The 16967-nt window shown below is 40.6% G+C and overlaps 1 protein-coding gene and 1 long non-coding RNA gene across 2 annotated transcripts in view; one reads left to right on the forward strand and one right to left on the reverse strand.

Moving 5' to 3' along the window:
* LOC144902045 (uncharacterized) overlaps positions 1-16967 on the reverse strand; it is a 23955-nt gene continuing 6988 nt past the window's right edge. The window contains exon 3 of the long non-coding RNA XR_013630282.1: positions 1-230. This is a non-coding gene — a long non-coding RNA (uncharacterized LOC144902045). The remainder of the gene's footprint in view (positions 231-16967) is intronic.
* The window catches only part of tas1r3 (taste receptor, type 1, member 3), a 7076-nt gene continuing 6347 nt past the window's right edge, over positions 16239-16967 (forward strand). The window contains exons 1-2 of the mRNA XM_058055184.2: positions 16239-16435; positions 16514-16814. Of these exons, the coding sequence (XP_057911167.2) occupies positions 16239-16435; positions 16514-16814 (498 nt within the window). The remainder of the gene's footprint in view (positions 16436-16513; positions 16815-16967) is intronic.

Here is a 16967-nt window from a genome sequence, read left to right on the forward strand (position 1 = left end):
TAGTACTTAAGTCTATTCCCTGAAGCAAGATAAATCAGTCATTAAACCGAGCTTTTCAAGATGTAAAATAAATTAAAAAGTAGAATGTAGAATGACTCTTGCAGACAAGCTTGTCAAGACTACCGTGGAGCAACACTGAATGTTTGTCACCTGTGACTGGTTGGACCTGATCTGTCGCATGTATCTCTGTCCTTTCAAGAAGTGCTGAGGGTGTGGGGTTTAGCGCTGGCCTGCATGAAAAAAAAAAAATGGATTTACATTACCTAATTGTATTTTCTTTCACAAGGAATGAGTGCACTTTTTTTCCTAGTTTGGAGTTATAAGCTTAGACAAGGTGAATTTGTGTCTACAGTGGTGTATAAAAAGATTTCTGTCAAGCATGGCACTGCTAATCTCCAAACCATCTTTGATGCATGACTTGGATCCCCACTGCATGTACGGAGTGAAGGATAGGAAGGAAAAACAGGTCAGCATATTGTGCAACCGTTTTGGCACTAAACAATCATTGTGTGCTTCATGCAAGTGCTGAAATGTGTAATCTGGGGTGAGTTTGCGAACTTGTGCATGACTATTTCATGCATTTCTATTCTCTTACTGTGGAGCTGGAAATCCTACATTGGAGTATAATTGATTCAATTATGCTGGGCAGATGTTGTAATAGACATTTGGACCACCTTTGTTGGTTATATTTATAGTCAATACATAAAAATATCAGTATTGTACTCTTATATTTCACAATTTTCTTTTTTTTTTTCTTTTTTAACAAGTGCCAGAGCTGCAGCCAGGAATGCTGTGTCCCATGAAAAAAATAATGACCTGGAGTTTGTCCTCACGTATCCTCCTCACACAGCACAAAATAAATGTATAATTAATTTATGTGATCAGGATCAGTGTCGGCTGGTCTCAGTCCTGGATGATCAAGATCATAATCAGCATCCCCCACTTATAATCTTTTCTAGATTGATAGATCTCAATTAATCATAGTTACAGTATGTTTTAACAGGGAGGCCATGTATTTTCTGGTCAGTTATTTTATCATTAATATTTAAATTTCGTTTGATCTGAAACACTTTTTCACACAACTGTATCATGATATATAGTATGTTATATTTTGCATATCTTATTTTGATAAACAAATAAATACGGTATATTACTATATTTTTATTCCTATATATACACTATATGGATTACTGCAAATATATGTAATTATTACTATATACAGTATATTTGCCTTTCACAATTTCCATTGCATTTTTTTTAATTGTATTTTCTTGTTTTTTCCTCTTTAAATTCAACTTTCATTCATTCATTTTCTACCGCTTTTTCCCCACGAGGGTTGCAGGGGGTGCTGGAGCCTATCCCAGCTGTCTTGGGGCGAGAGGCGGGGTACACCCTGGACTGGTCGCCAGCCAATCACAGGGCACATATAGACAAACAACCATTCACACTCACATTCATACCTATGGACAATTTGTGGTTTGCCAATTAACATGGCATGTTTTTGGAATGTGGGAGGAAATCGGAGTACCCGGAGAAAACCCACGCATGCACGAGGAGAACATGCAAACTCCTAATTGTGAGGTCTGCGTGCTAACCACTCAACCGCCGTGCCGCCCTAAATTCAACTTACAACAATATATTTTGCTTTCTACCTTGCATTTAGCATCTATTTTGAATCAAGTTGAATCAACTAAATATGTCCTATATACTTGATACTTGCCTCTCAAGGCTTCCATAGAACATTGGAGCCACTCCACTATGCATTCATGTAGAGGAAAAAAAAGGTTAAAGGTCAAACGGGAAAGTCAGGATTTATGCAAGCAAAAGGTGTGCAACAAACAGGAATGGGAAAAAAATAAGCACGCCCTTTTACCCCTCAAAATCCTCACCTCCTCCTAACCTCTGTGCAACATGAGCAATCACGTTTCTACCACCTGTGCATACATGCACATACATTTATGTGCATACACATAAATATGCATTGCAGACTGTGTGTCATATGTCCATGGTTTACAAACAGAGTATGTCTGCCGTCACCGGACACCACGGCTATTTTGGCGCCCGCTTCCCAAGCCACATCCTAGTGTCCGGTCTCCATGTGGAAGTCTGCAAGCCAAGGTCAGCGGGTCACATTCCTCCAGCTCTTTGGCATTCTGCCCTAGGGTTCAAGTAGTGTGGAAGTGTGTGTGTGTGGGGAGGGGAGGGGGTGTTCTGTACTGACTAGTGATAGAGAGACACACACAGGAATACACAGGCACATGCAGTGTGATTAATGTGTCTAAACAGGTACATGCACAAGTGCTGTGTTTGTATGTTTGAGGGTTAACAGGGTCCCTTCATGGTCAATTGCTCATTTACTTGTCTACTTTACATACAGGATGAACACCATGAAACAGTATATATGTGACAGCTATCAAATGTTCAAGTTTGTTCAAGCTGATGTAATTTAATCCTCATTGGTGCACCATAATCACCCGCAAGGCAACTTTGAGTGATGGCATGCAAAATGCCCAAGTCGTATCTTACTGGAAGAAACACTTCTCTGATGGAGCGTTGTGTCATCTTTAGAACGCCATATGGACAAACGTCTTGAGCTTTTCATTTGCAAAAACAAGGACTTAACTTTCAGGAATATGTGGCAAGAAATGACAAACAGCAGTGTGAAAAAGTGTCAATGCTAGCTTTAGCCAGGAAATCGACCGGACCCTCATTCCCCTTACTTGTTTACCGTGGTGAGTTAGTTTCATAAGCTTTTCAAAAATAATAATAAATGAAATAGACATTTCATCCAAGAACTTTGTTTAGCGCCCTCATTTAAACAATGCAAGTTTTTCATAACCCAACCTCTCAAAAGAATTGGAATCGGGAATCGTTAGGAACCGGAATCAGAAGAAGGAATCGAAATCAGAACCACAATAGCTCAAATTTAAACAACACTAAACCTGTAAATGTTGTCAGAATCTTATATAGGCGTACCCGGTTGCAAGCTGTTTGCTGTGGGACCAATCACGGTGGAGTAGGCGGGCCCTGGAGGCAGGCTGTGAATGGAATTTGGAATAATAAAACAGATTTGGAAATCCATGGGAAAAAAGCTGGAATAGGTGCAGATTCTGGAAGCTCTAAAGAGCTTTCTGTGTGGGTTATCGCGCGTAGCTGCTCTATAGGAGTCCACAACTCAATGCAAAGGGCCCAAAATGACCATAACAAGTCCCCTTTAAATGCAGTGTCCATGACTCCACCATAAGAAAGACACTGGGGAAACAGCCTTCATTGCAGAATTTCAAGATGAAAACCTTTGCTGAACAAAAAGAACATTCAGGATCATCTCACTTCTGCCAGAAAACATCTTGATGATCCCCAAGACCATTTGGGAAAATACTCTGCGGTCTGACAAGACAAAAGTTGAACTTTTTGGGCAGCAAGAGACCATAAGAGACTAAACCAGTTATTAGGTATAGGATGCAATCAGTTTTTCCTTAGTTTCATTTAAAAACTGCATTTGGTGTGCACTTGTGTTGACTGATATTTTAATTTGATGATCTGAAATATGTAAGTGTGACTAACGTGCAAAAAAAACGAAATTCCAGACAATTCAAATTTTTGTGTCTGAATTCATCCCAAAATCAACACCTAAGTCATTCACACTGTACAGAACACATGAAGGACATACGATATGGTAATGGTTGATTTTATTTGAACATGCATACAAGTTATATAAGTATTTCAAGTTTAGTTTTTCCTGATGTCGTGGCAAAAAAACCTGTGTACCGTATATTCGAGGTAATACGGTAAGGTAATACGGTCACATCCACGCTTCACTACAGAATGTAACATTGTGTACTGTTGATCAAACTAGTAGCACTCTTTAAAGTGGAGTGTGTTGCACTGTATCACTCTCGTATGCAAATTTGACAGTACAGCCTGAAACAAAACAAGGACATCTTGCACGGGCTATGAACTTCCTGGAATTCTTGTTCCCTGAAATTCCGAGTGTCCTGCCGGAAATCCAGCTTGAGCAACCCCCTCACCCCCAAAAGGGGTTGAGGAGTGTGAATAAGTCCACAGAGCAAACATGGCCGTGGCTGACAGGCGGACTGACTCAGCGCCACATTCCAGTGGAGTCACCCGTCCACTTTACCCCTTTGGCACACGCACCCCCCTCCACCTCCCGCACGCACACACACATATGCATCACCTCTTTAATGTGTGTTCTCTATGCAGGTGTGCTCGGATTAGATCATGTAATTAACCGTAACAACCCTTTCCTATCATATTGCCACTCAGGCTTACTCACTATATGTTGTCACTCTAATTGCTAGAAAGACCATATTTGGGGATTGATCCACACAAAGACAGGGGATCCATTGGAAGTGTGGGCAAAGGCTTGTTTATGTAAAATGCATGACAGGCAGTACAGTACATCCCGTGCAGCTGCTATTGCATGTCTGGATGCTGAGCTGCCAAGCACCAGGGCCCTGATTCATCCGCTCACTATACTGATCCCCAAACCGGTCTGTCGAGGAACCGATATGCGGCACAGTTACTCAACTCAACTTTAGCATGTATGTGCATACATGCTAGTTACCTTTTGCCTATTTTGCACAAATCTATTGGCTTTAAAACAATCACAGCATCATGATTGATCCTGAGCCTTGCTGTCAGAAGTAATTCAAGCCACAAAAGAAATACTTGTTTCATTTTGCATACAAAACAAATGTATATTTTTTTTACCCTCTGAGCAATTTGGAAGACTTACCAAGGAAGGACACACCAAGATGGTGACAAAGAACTAGGACAACTAGATAATTAAGGACAACTGTTGTGTGACCTGACTCTATTCATTACACTTAAACGCAATGTACAATTAATGAAAGACAACCCAAACAACTAAACATTGAAGCTGCAGTGAGAAGCATTTGTTTTTTCTTCCAGGGTTCCCCTTCTAGTCATGAAGAGCAATTTACTGTAATAGCTGAAATTTGTTTTTAAACTGTAACAATAACACCAGTAGGTTCACCGATATTACAGCTAGCTAAAGCTGGTGAGTCACAGTCACTATGGCTATTCCCTTAGTGCAAGCTAGCGTACCATGTAAACAGGTTTTTTAAGATGCTGTTTAAGAGAAAAATAGATTTTGTTGCTATACTAAACTCGTTACTAAACACTATGCTCTCATTTGCAAATTTCATATATAAGGTATGCCTGTGAGGGCTGCACGGCGGGCAAGTGGTTAGCGTGCAGACCTCACAGCTAGGAAACCAGAGTTCAATCCCACCCTCGGTCATCTCTGTGTGGAGTTTGCATGTTCCAGGAGTATTCCAGAAGTATTTTATTATAATAGGAGTGACAAAGGACAAGTGATTCGCGCGCAGGCCACACAGCTAGGAATCCGGAGTTTGATTCCACCCTCGGCCATCTCTGTGTGGATTTTGCATATTCTCCCCGTGCATGCGTGGGTTTTCTCCGGGTACTCCGGTTTCCTCCCACATTCCAAAAACATGCTAGGTTAATTGGTGACTCCAAATTGTCCATAGGTATGAATGTGAGTGTGAATGGTTGTTTGTCTATATGTGCCCTGTGATTGGCTGGCGACCAGTACCAGATTGGCTATACCCCGCCTCTCGCCAGAATCAATGCCCTGAGCATATTCCATACAACAAATTCATAAAAATGACCTAATTTAGGCCTAATTTATTAACAACATTAAGCATTAATTAAAAACACTTTTACAATAATGACAACTGTCAGTGTTCTTTGAACCTAACAAGGGAGTCAAAAATTAAAGTTGAGATATTGGTTGCAGTGTTCAATCAAGAAAAGCCCAAACATATCCAATATCTCATAATTATCCAATAATTCATAACCAGATCTCCTGACTGTGTTCCCAACATGCTAACCACTTGGACACTGAGCGGCTTTTCCTCAAATGTCCAATTACAAATAAAAAAAAAATAATTCCAATAAGAAAAATATATTATTACAACTTCTTGCCTTATTGCCTTGCCTTATTCCCAGAAAAAAACCCACATATTCAACAACTAAAAATTCTATTTTACTTTGAAAATTTGACCAGGATATGAATCACTTCGGCCTGGTTCACAAAGCATGATGCAACAACTGCTTAATTTCAATTTGAATTGATAACGGAATTGAATGTGTTCTTCCAGCGCCATCTCTGAAATAGCTTTAGCAGTTTCTTCCTAATTCTGATAACTTACAAACAACAACATTTTGTACTTGGCGGCGGTGATTATATCACAGTGTCCCTCAGTGTTAGGCAGCATAAAAGGTGTGCGTGATTAACCCTGCATGAGTCAGATACAGGTGTTTTGCAATTGAAGCGAGGCCTCTAACACCACCCCCTTCCCCAGTTTTTTTTTAAGGTTTATAGCAATGAGACAGCCTACATCTTGACACGCAATCCTGCTGTCATTGATTCAACACACTGGAGACAGTGGCAGGGTCTGCAGCTGTGGAATCTGTGTTGACACCATGACAGATTTGGACCAGTTGTAGATATGAACACAGATTGAGTTTGGTTGAGGTTCAGGTCCCTAGATAAAGGTCAAATTAGGAGAGTGAAGAAACAGATCTAGATAAATCTGGGTCATTGGTTTATATAAACTGGTAAAGACAGTGAGAACAATCTGAGGAAATTCTTCCCAAATCAGGTCTTTGGTCTTCAGTCCAATCTACTTCCACTAATGTGCTCAGGTTGTCATGTTGCGAGGGCGATTACCAATGTATAATTGTGGCGATGACTGGTATTGTCGCCTGCCTGGAGTAAAGCAATGTGGATTTTCCTGTAAAGTCACCACCAGAGTGACGCAAAACCTCCGTCTCTAGTGCACAAACTGAGTCATCTTTCTGAATAAAATACAAGGACCAGTTTGGACTTTATTACTTTCAGATGTGTGGTACCCTGAAGCAATTGTGCAAAAAAAAGCCACTCTGCTTTTTTTTTTAGATTTTATAGTCATCCTATCAAATGACAACATTGTTCCATTTCTGTAACATACAGCCATCGTGTTAGGAATAACAAGACTGCAAGATGGTCCCTCAGGTCCAAGATTGTGGACAATTGGTAGGTAGTTGTACACCTAGCTGACTTCCATGCAGATGGTATGGTGTCAATTCCCATTCTGTATGACAAGCGTTCTGCAATTTGCTGTGGCCTATCCAGGCTGTAGATCATCTTTTGCTCTAAGCCAACAATTTTGTGAGGTCTTAGAAGACTTCAGAAGGAAAATAATGGTAATGGTAAAGGTTTAAATTTATTTGAACAATCCGTTTCATGTCAATTATGAATAGGATTATTCACTTCTTGTATTTTGTGTGTTATTGTTAAGAAAATCATGTAAAAAAAAAAAAAAAACATACGTTTAAAACTGGCTAAGCTATCTTCAGTTTATTTGATTTAGCATTATCCCAGGTAATTGGGCAATTGAGTCAATAAAATCTTTAAGTAACAAAAATATAAGCTCACGTGGAGCATAACAATCCATGAAAGCCAAAGTACCAAAATAACAAAGAATGCTAGAAGGTACAGCTATACACGGGGAATGCACAAGAAAAAAGAGAATAATACCAGGAAACACATAAACAACCCAAATGCAACAGAATCCATCCATCCATTGCTGCAGTAGGAAAGAATAGTTATCTTTGACCTTAAAGGGAATCTATTATGACAATTTTTCATCCCTTTCTATTGCTTTGTGGACTGCTATAGAGCAGCTCCACGCAATAACCAGCACAGATCTGTTTTAATTTATTCCACCCCACAGCCCACCTCTGAGCACGCCCACTCTGCTGTGATTGGTCACACTCCCAAGTACTTCCGGACTACTGCCGAACCCCGCGTTCTAATTTTAAAGTTGATAATAAATTAATAAGATCTTTGGGGAGCTATGTCAAGTACCCTGAGAAAAACCATGTAAGCAAACCTAAATATTAAATGTAGTATAGAAATTCCCTGTCTTTCAAGAAAATATGCAGACAATGTGAACATAATCAACAATGATATTGACAGCGTAGGCCATCTAAAACAACAAAGAAACTGCAATCACACAACCTGACTCACTCCCTCACTTTGTAATGATGAAGTAGGTGTATTTACATTGGCTTTGTGAAGCATGAAAAGAAGCACAGGAGCCTTGGAGACAGGTTTTCTAAGATGACTGGCCATGCAGGCTGAAGGCAGTGTTGGCGGCGGATCCTAACCTGTGCTTTAGAGGAGGACAGACACCCCTGAGGGCAGAACTTAGAGCAGCTGGTATGTTTCTATAAACAGGCAAAGACATCCTCTTGTGATGTATGTGTAGCAGATGCTGATCTGTGTCTGCCGTCGAGAGGAAGCAATTATTGACTCAGAGGCAGACACGCCTCCGTTTTATAAGTGCATATCAAATCATCCCATAACTGGCAGCCTTGCAGTGTGACTCATGTATTGGCTGGAAATGCAGGAGAAGCATTGACGACAATATATAAATGAGGTGGAGTTGTACCATCACCTACTTCAGTTGAGCCATAAGTTTAACAATTGGGAAAACATTTTCTGGACATACATAATTATTTTTTAGTCATGTATTGTCTTTTAAGTGAAAAGTTATTTTCAGTTATTTGCCAAAACCAGTGTTTTTCAACCTTTTTTGAGCCACGGAACGTTTTTTACATTGGAAAAATCTTGTGGCACACCACTAACCAAAAATGTTATAAAATGACATCACCATGACCTCACACGTGCATCAATAAGTCTATCGGAGGAACAAGCTAGGTGTTGCCACACGGACTAATAATACATTGCTCTGCCAGTCTTTACACCAGACACTCGACAGTAGCCATGTTTACATGACGAGGTTTCCCTTTCCAAATGACCTTTCGGGAAACAATGGTATCCATGGAAAGGAATATTCCAATCTCTTGTCTACATGCACCGTGAAAATCAACCAGAATAGTCAATAGGGCATGCGCAGTAAAACGTAAACATCTACATCACGTGATATCGGCTTCCCCGAGTTTTTCTTTTACTTGTTTGAATAATTCTGTATTGCCAGTTGTTCGTCTGACCAGTCTTGAAATTTAGTTTGGTTAAAGGAATATTCCATCCCTGTTCAATTCTTTCCGTTTGAGCAAATAAACCAAATGCAATTGGAATATTTGGGTCCATATATTCATGGCTATTGACATAATATTTGCAAATGATGATTAATCAATGTTAACTATAAAAAGTGATATTGGATAATTCCTCACGGCACACCTGATGGTTTCTCAAGGTACACTAGTGTGCTGCGGAACAGTGGTTGAAAATCACTGCCCTAAACACTGTGCCCAAAGTAACACATGAGGTCCTCGGTCTATGTACAAGTTCCGTTCCTACTAGTACTGTACACAGAACACATGAAGGACATATACGTATGTAAAATACAGTAATAAAACGGAGGAGAGAGGCTTATTGGAAGGCGCTAGTATCAATAATGAGACCACTAGTATGCTTAGTTATCATGGTTATGTCCAGAAGATCCTTGTATATGTTCAAGGATACTACTCTCATCCTTGGTGATAGTCGTGACAGTCTAACTGCAACAATTCTCAATTATTTTCTGTTATGCCTAACTGAGGGACGGAAAAGACCGACATTAATGTTCTCTTTCGTCAATGTAGCGATGCGGGATTATGTTTTACTTCCGCCGTGCTCACATAACTAGTAACTGTATATTTTTGCTTTTGTATAGTATTCATTTATAGGCTTGTATTGTAATGATGAAACATCGTAAAAGAAGGCCCACTCAAACTTGACATTTGACGATGTTTGTTGACAGACATACATGTATATGAATGCCATCATTTGTTTTCTTATTATTTATGTAATTTATTATATATCTATTTCTCAGGAAACAGCATCCACTGAAGCAAGGCAACTTGTCATCACGTCTGTCTGACGAGGCCAGCGTCCTATGACGGGTTGTACGCCTCTTACATAAGCTTGACCTGGTAAAATTCCACAGCACTCGTTCGCGCCTCTGTCCTCCATCTTTCTCCAAGTGTTACGCTCCGCAGTGACAACAATTTCTCACTGTTTCTCAGAAGTGGGATGTTTTTACAGCTGCTTTACAACCGTAGGGCTGCGTCACGTCAAATGCGACTTTGCCTTTAAGAGATTCGCTCCATCTCCGAATACAGTGTGTGTCATTGTTTTCGGTGGGCCTGTCTACCGCCCTGGAGCGTTTCCAGAAAGGCCTCGTGCAGACGAGGGGAAGCCTCTGCGGTCACTGAGTAATGTGAAACTTAAAACGGCATTATCTGTTCAACATTAAATGATATTTATGTGCATTTATGGAAATAGAAATGCAAAAATGAAAGAAATAAACACAGCAGGAAAGCAGACTAACTCTGAGATCACGCATTACTCGTCTAATGAGTCACAGACCGAAGGATGACAGATGAGAACAGATCAGTTTGCTTTGCCGTGTAATACAAAACCACCACACAGAAAGCAATACACACATCACAGATATAAAGTGTTGCATGTCCAGCTCTGCTCTATCAGTTATAATCATTTGAAATTCAAGTGCACTGAGTGCATCATCAATAATGAGGGTGAGATCTGTTAGACCCATCCAAAGTGATGCAATGCATATGTTCTGTCTGGAAACAGTGCTGTCATTTGAGTAAGTAATATCACAGCTGTGCATCGCTATCACCACAGGAATCTTATCACACTCCTCGTTAGTACGCACAAGGTGACCAAGGACATTATGTCTAAGGTTTGGACAGTGTGTGCTTGGCGAGCCCAAGGATGGAGCCAACTCAACCACTGCAGTGATGCAAGAAATTGCTTGTTTTTCCCTCCATTACATGTCTACAATAATGGTCCAAAAGCAACTTCGAAAAGCTCAAGTCTATATAATAACTTTATTTTTTAATTATTGAAAACAGTAGACTCTAATTTTAAATAAATGGGACACAAGTCATATTTTTTTCCTCCAATAAAATGTAATTTTGTATTGGGGCCGCAATTGGTCAATTGGCTAGTGCGCAGGTCACACAGCGAGGAGACCTGAGTTCGATCCCACCGTCGGGCATCTCAGGCATCTCCATGTGCATGCGTGGGTTTTCTCCGGGTACTTCAGTTTCCTCCCACATTCCAAAAACATGCTAGGTTAATTGGCGACTCCAAATTGTCCATAGGTATGAATGTGAGTGTGAATGGTTGTTTGTCGAATGTGGGAGGAAACCGGAGTAGCCGGAGAAAACCCACACACCAGCGAATAATGTTCAATTTACATTGAAAAAGTCAGATCAATTCTTGCATAACACAATGTTTATTATCATATGTTAAATGTAATTTAACAGTACATGCTACACTAATAACTGCAGCAGACATAGTGATATAATAGATGTCCCCTCCAGAAGTGGCTTTCTAAAACACTTCTCCAATTCTTTTCCTCAAATTATTTAACAATCCCATAAAACGCCCGCTGGGTCACTGCTTGTGTGTGAGCAGCAGAGCAGACGGCGGCCATTAGGCCCGTCCTCTTGTCCCCATTTGAACTGAGACCAAAGAGAGTTATTAGTGAATCCAGACTGCAAACAATCCCTGGAAACTCCTTAAACAGTTATAGCGGACTCCATGTGTCACGATCTGCATGGTTATTTTAGTTTGTGGATTGAACCCCCCCCCCGAATATTATACCAATTCAACAGAAGAAAGCAATGGCATAAAATGCTGATGGTTGTAAAACGCAAACTGATCCTGTAATGCTTATGCATCTTTGCACATGTGGATGTGTGTACATGTTGCAACACACTTGTAAAATACACGCAGGCTAAAGACACGAAGAAGAACAAGTTTTACTGCTGGGGGGAGGAGGGATGCTTGATTTAACCCCTTCCAGGTGCAAAGCATGTTGCATAGGAATAATCTCATTATATGAACGGTCTTCACACGAGATATTACTCTAGAGTGGAACCGAGTGTTTGACTTCGAAGTTGTTTCATTTCAAAACAAGTTATCCCATTGGAAATTAAATGAAATATTCTGTTCCAGGGTCAAACTGTCACAATCGTAAATATTTATTAACTGTACACACTAGCACACAATAGCATCAGTAACAATGGTCACTGGACACATTATGAAGAGGCAACAGGGAGGCATTTGCAGAGAAATACTGCCACTTAGCTGTGGTTTATAGGTAAAGGGGTAATTAATTGGTGTTTTGCATTCATTCATTCATTTTCTATACCGCTTATCCTCACGACTGTCGCAGGCATACTGGAGCCTATTCCAGCTGTCTTCTGGCGAGAGGCGTGGTACACTCTGGACTGGTCGCCAGCCAATCACAGGGCACATATAGACAAACAACCATTCACACTCACATTCATACCTATGGACAAAATGTTTTTGGAATGTGGGAGGAAACCGGAGTACCCGGAGAAAACCCACGCATGCACGAGGAGAACATGCAAACTCAGAGATGCCCAAGCTGGGAATCTAACCCGGGTCTCCTAGCTGTGTGCAGTGCTTCTCAAATAGTTTGACAGGCCCCCTGGGGGAGCCACTAGAGGCTTTCATTTTAATGCAGACCAACCGACATATCCAAATTTATATTACTCAACATGCAATTTGACTACTTGAATACACTTGTATGCTCTCCATTTTCTTGCATTTAACTGGTTTTAGTTTCAAGTTCAGCCTGTACAGTACAGATAAAAAATTAACAAATATTATTGGTTTCTCTAGTATTTCAGGGGGTCGTGGAAAAACTTCAGTCACCTCACAGCTAGGAAACCCAAGTTCAAACCCACCCTCGGCCATCTCTGTGTGGAGTTTGCTATGTTCTCCCCGTGCATGCGTGGGTTTTCTCCGGGTACTCCGGTTTCCTCCCACATTCCAAAAACATGCTAGGTTAATTGGTGACTCCAAATTGTCCATAGGTATGAATGTGAGTGTGAATGGTTGTTTGTCTATATGTGCCCTGTGATTGCCTGGCAACCAGTCCAGGGTGTACCCCGCCTCTCGCCAGAAGACAGCTGGGATAGGCTCCAGCACCCCCACGACCCTTGAGAGGAAAAGTGGTAGAAAACGAAAGAATGGTGTAGTGCAAAGGTCTGAATCTCTACTTCAAGTCCATAGTGCCTCAATGTTGGCGTAGGCTATTTTTTCAGAAATCCTTAACAGTTTAGACCGCTCTTTTTTTTTTTTAAATCAAGTTAATGCAAACCTTTTAGCCACTTCTTCTTCGCTGATGCTCACCAGCTTCTTTTCGTTGGTGTTTGCGGCTATTACTTGTGGTCGGCAAGCATCGACTCTAGGAATCAAAATAAAATAATTTGAACAATCCCGGGAGAATCGAAATGTTAGAATGGAGAATCTCAGTTCCCATTGATGCTCAAGACTTGATGCCCAACCCTATTTCTAAGTAAAGCAGAAATGTGTTTACAGAGCAATACTGTCCCCCAGTGGTGTTTAATAGATATTACTTGAATTAATATTAATTGTGTATAATAATAGGTTAGCAGTGGCTTGGTAAATTAAATTTACACAAATATTTCAATTTCTATGGTTATCATCACACTTTTTTTCTTTGGAATACTTGATTTTTTTTATGTTTGCATGATTAAACTCCAAAAGATTTAGTTTTTGTGGCTGTTCCGGTGCACTCTTTCAAACAACAACAGGTGCTTTTCCTCCCATGTTTTCTTGGCTATAAAGACTATGTCAATGTGGTCCAACATCCCACAGAGCAGATTAGCATTCTGCTGCTGGACTGGGCTAGCTGACAGTCTCAGGGGCCGGCTAATAATTTGTCAGTGCCTGTGGGGTATGAGGCCAGCATGTCAACAACGGGCCCAGTGTTTCTCAAGCCAGCCATGGAGATTAGAAGAGCGGGGCTAAACGGAAACCACAGTGAGAGGCTGGTGTTCCTGGTTCTTTATCGTGAAAGGAAAGAAGACAAGCGTGCTAAATGTGTGTGTTGTGAACATTGTCCTATCTTTGCAGCAGGTGATAAGGCTAATCACAATAGAAGTGTATACAAATACAGGGTTTCATGCGGGTTCAGATTCAGAAGTGATTCCCTCTCATCAGATGGCTGCACTGTGTATCTGCATGACTGCACAGCTGCATCTTCACCTTTATCCCACCACAAAACTTTCAGCTCTGAGCTACAATATGCAGAGCTTTAATTCATGAAAATGTTACCCATATATGACCATTTGAAGGCTGAAAACCTCCCATGCGAGAGTGTGAGCGCTGCAGGTGAAGGGGTTCAAAGACCCACGTCTGACACCCAGTGGCTAAACCACATACTACAATGTCCACGATTCACATGTTTATGTAAAAAGTAAGCATAGTAGATGTGTAACCTTAAGAGGGTGTAATTTAACCATAATCTGGCCTAGAACACCAGATTTTACATTGTAAATAATAATAGCATTGCTGCCAATATTAATACTAATAATAATTGTCATAATAGATAAGCTCACAGTACATACTGTTATTTGTTTATCTTTCAATGGGATTGAATCACTGCAATACTACATAAATCTGTAATTTTTCAGCAGAAATAAATACAGTTTTATGTATTATTTTACTGTAGTTACTATAATTGAAATTACAACAGGAAAAATTACAGTTTTATGTAGTATTTTACTGTATTACTCTAGTTTAAATTACAAAAAAAGTGTGCCGATACGTATTTCATATGCAATGCAGAGCAGTAATTCAATCCCATTCCTATTGTCCCATTCCAAAGTCAAAAAAATAGAGTGATTCCAATGTACAAAATTCCAATATACAAAATACAAAAAAAAGCTTTTCAAACATAAAAAAAATGTTCAAAATTCTGCTGTATTTATTGCCGTATTTTCACAGCAAAGAAAGGGGGGCAGGGGACTAAGGACATGTTGAAATCCTAACTGGAAAAAAATCAGTGGCAACAACGCACAAGATCCAAAAGAAGAGATTAGATCATACTCGAGAAACAAAGCTCCTCAAACATCGAGCAGACTGTGCACATTCTGATCTGAATCCACCACCTGCTGCTGTGGACTTGCATCCCACACAAACACTACACCACCATGCACACAAGATGTACCTCCTTTTGCTGTAAGCCATTCGAATTGATTTTGCCTACCAAACAGAACATCTGCTTAGCGGTGACTATACCAAAGAAAAACAATGAGTTTCATCATAGCCTTCTTACGTCAAGATCCCAAACAAGATAGCCATAGGAGACTACATGATAAAAAATGATCATGGTTCTTTCCAAACACGTCCAGGGTGTACCCCGCCTCTCGCCAAAAGTCAGCTGGGGTGGGCTCCAGCATACTCTCGAGACTCTAATAAGGATAAGCGGTATAGAAACTGCACGAATGGATGTTTGCAAAAACTGCAATCCCACATCAAGACCACCCATGAAAGAAAATTTAAACTGTAATTTCAAAAAGTCAGTTTGATAACTACAGTATGTACGTACGTTTGTCAGCAAAAGACATGTCATGTTGACAGATGTATGTAAATATCGGAGCAGGAAATGTGTCAATTTGCTCGCATGGGTTGCACATTCTATGCAAATGTACATGTAAACAATGATGCTGAGATGGAGACAAAAACAAACAAAACAGAAGACAGCCAATTGGGTAAGCTTAAGTAATGTTTTCATGATTGATATGGCTGCAATGTTTGGCTATGAAGTACAGTATAGTCGTGAGTGCATAAACAACATTTAAATGTTGTGGTCACCTCCTGCCAGACAAGAGAATCAAACGACAAACCACAAACAAATGACAGGTAAATGTGCCGGGAAGTTGAGCACCTCTTTGTAAAAAGAGACAACAAATCCTGATATTCTCAAGAAACTCCTTTAAAATAAAAGGGAATGTATTATTCCTTCAAATAATACACCTTTTCGCCTTGCAGTTTCTTCTTTCAGCAACAGATTCTCCCACCCAATTATAATACGACTTGACTTTTGACATTAGTCCATCTCTACCGACCATCCCCACTGATGAAGCAGCTGTAGGTTTGTTTGCTCAGCGTCAATTAAACAAACCAACTACCTTTACCTTGAGAGAGAACCACTCAACCACCTGACCCAATACTCTCATTGGACCAGGAGTGGGAGGGGTCATTAAGGGACTCACCTCAAATGTGATTTTGCATGCGGAAATCTTTCATGGTACACCTACAAACATTGACCTCGCCCCTGCTGACTCATTCTGCATCTTCTCTAGAAAACATGGCTGTATGTTTTCATCTCCTGGTTCTGTGTTGGACACTGACTCACTGTGTGGGTTCACCTGCTTGGTTCCAGAATATTTCCACCAGCATCTTTCAACTTACTGGGGATATTATGCTTGGCGGGCTGTTTTCCATCAACGAGCTGACCAGTAACCTTTCCCAGAGGACAGAGCCCAACGACATCAGCTGTGAACGGTAAATTAGGATATGATATGTGAGAGTATGTATTGTCGTATTACTAACAAAGCTTCATATTTTGTTTATTATGTTCAGTTTGAATGAGTTAGAACTGGGCCTTGCACTGGTGATGAAATACACAGTGGATGAGATCAATGCCAACCAAACACTGCTCCCTGGCATCAAGTTGGGATACAAAATCTACGACACCTGCAAGCAAGCCGCCGTCATTGTGAGGCCCACCGTCTCCTTCCTTACCAACAAAAACAACAGCACGCTATCTGTGCAGTGCAATTACACTGACTACGAGACCAGTGTGGTGGCTGTGATCGGGCCCTATAACTCGGAAATGGTGGTGGTCATTGGGAAACTACTGGGATTCTTTCTCATGCCGCAGGTTTGATGTCTTTTGATCATGTGTTTTTGTATGCACCCTATTTTGGTTCTGAGCTTCTCAGAGCCCGAGATGGTTTAGGTGGCTCTAACATGTCAGAGATGTACTAGTCTCTGAGCCACAGGAAGCCAGTGCAGAGACCTGAGACGGGACTAA

The sequence above is a fragment of the Doryrhamphus excisus genome, linkage group LG18 (assembly GCF_037039965.1).
Source record: "Doryrhamphus excisus strain RoL-2023G ecotype Guam linkage group LG18, RoL_Dexc_Guam_v1.1, whole genome shotgun sequence".
Lineage (NCBI taxonomy): Eukaryota > Metazoa > Chordata > Actinopteri > Syngnathiformes > Syngnathidae > Doryrhamphus > Doryrhamphus excisus.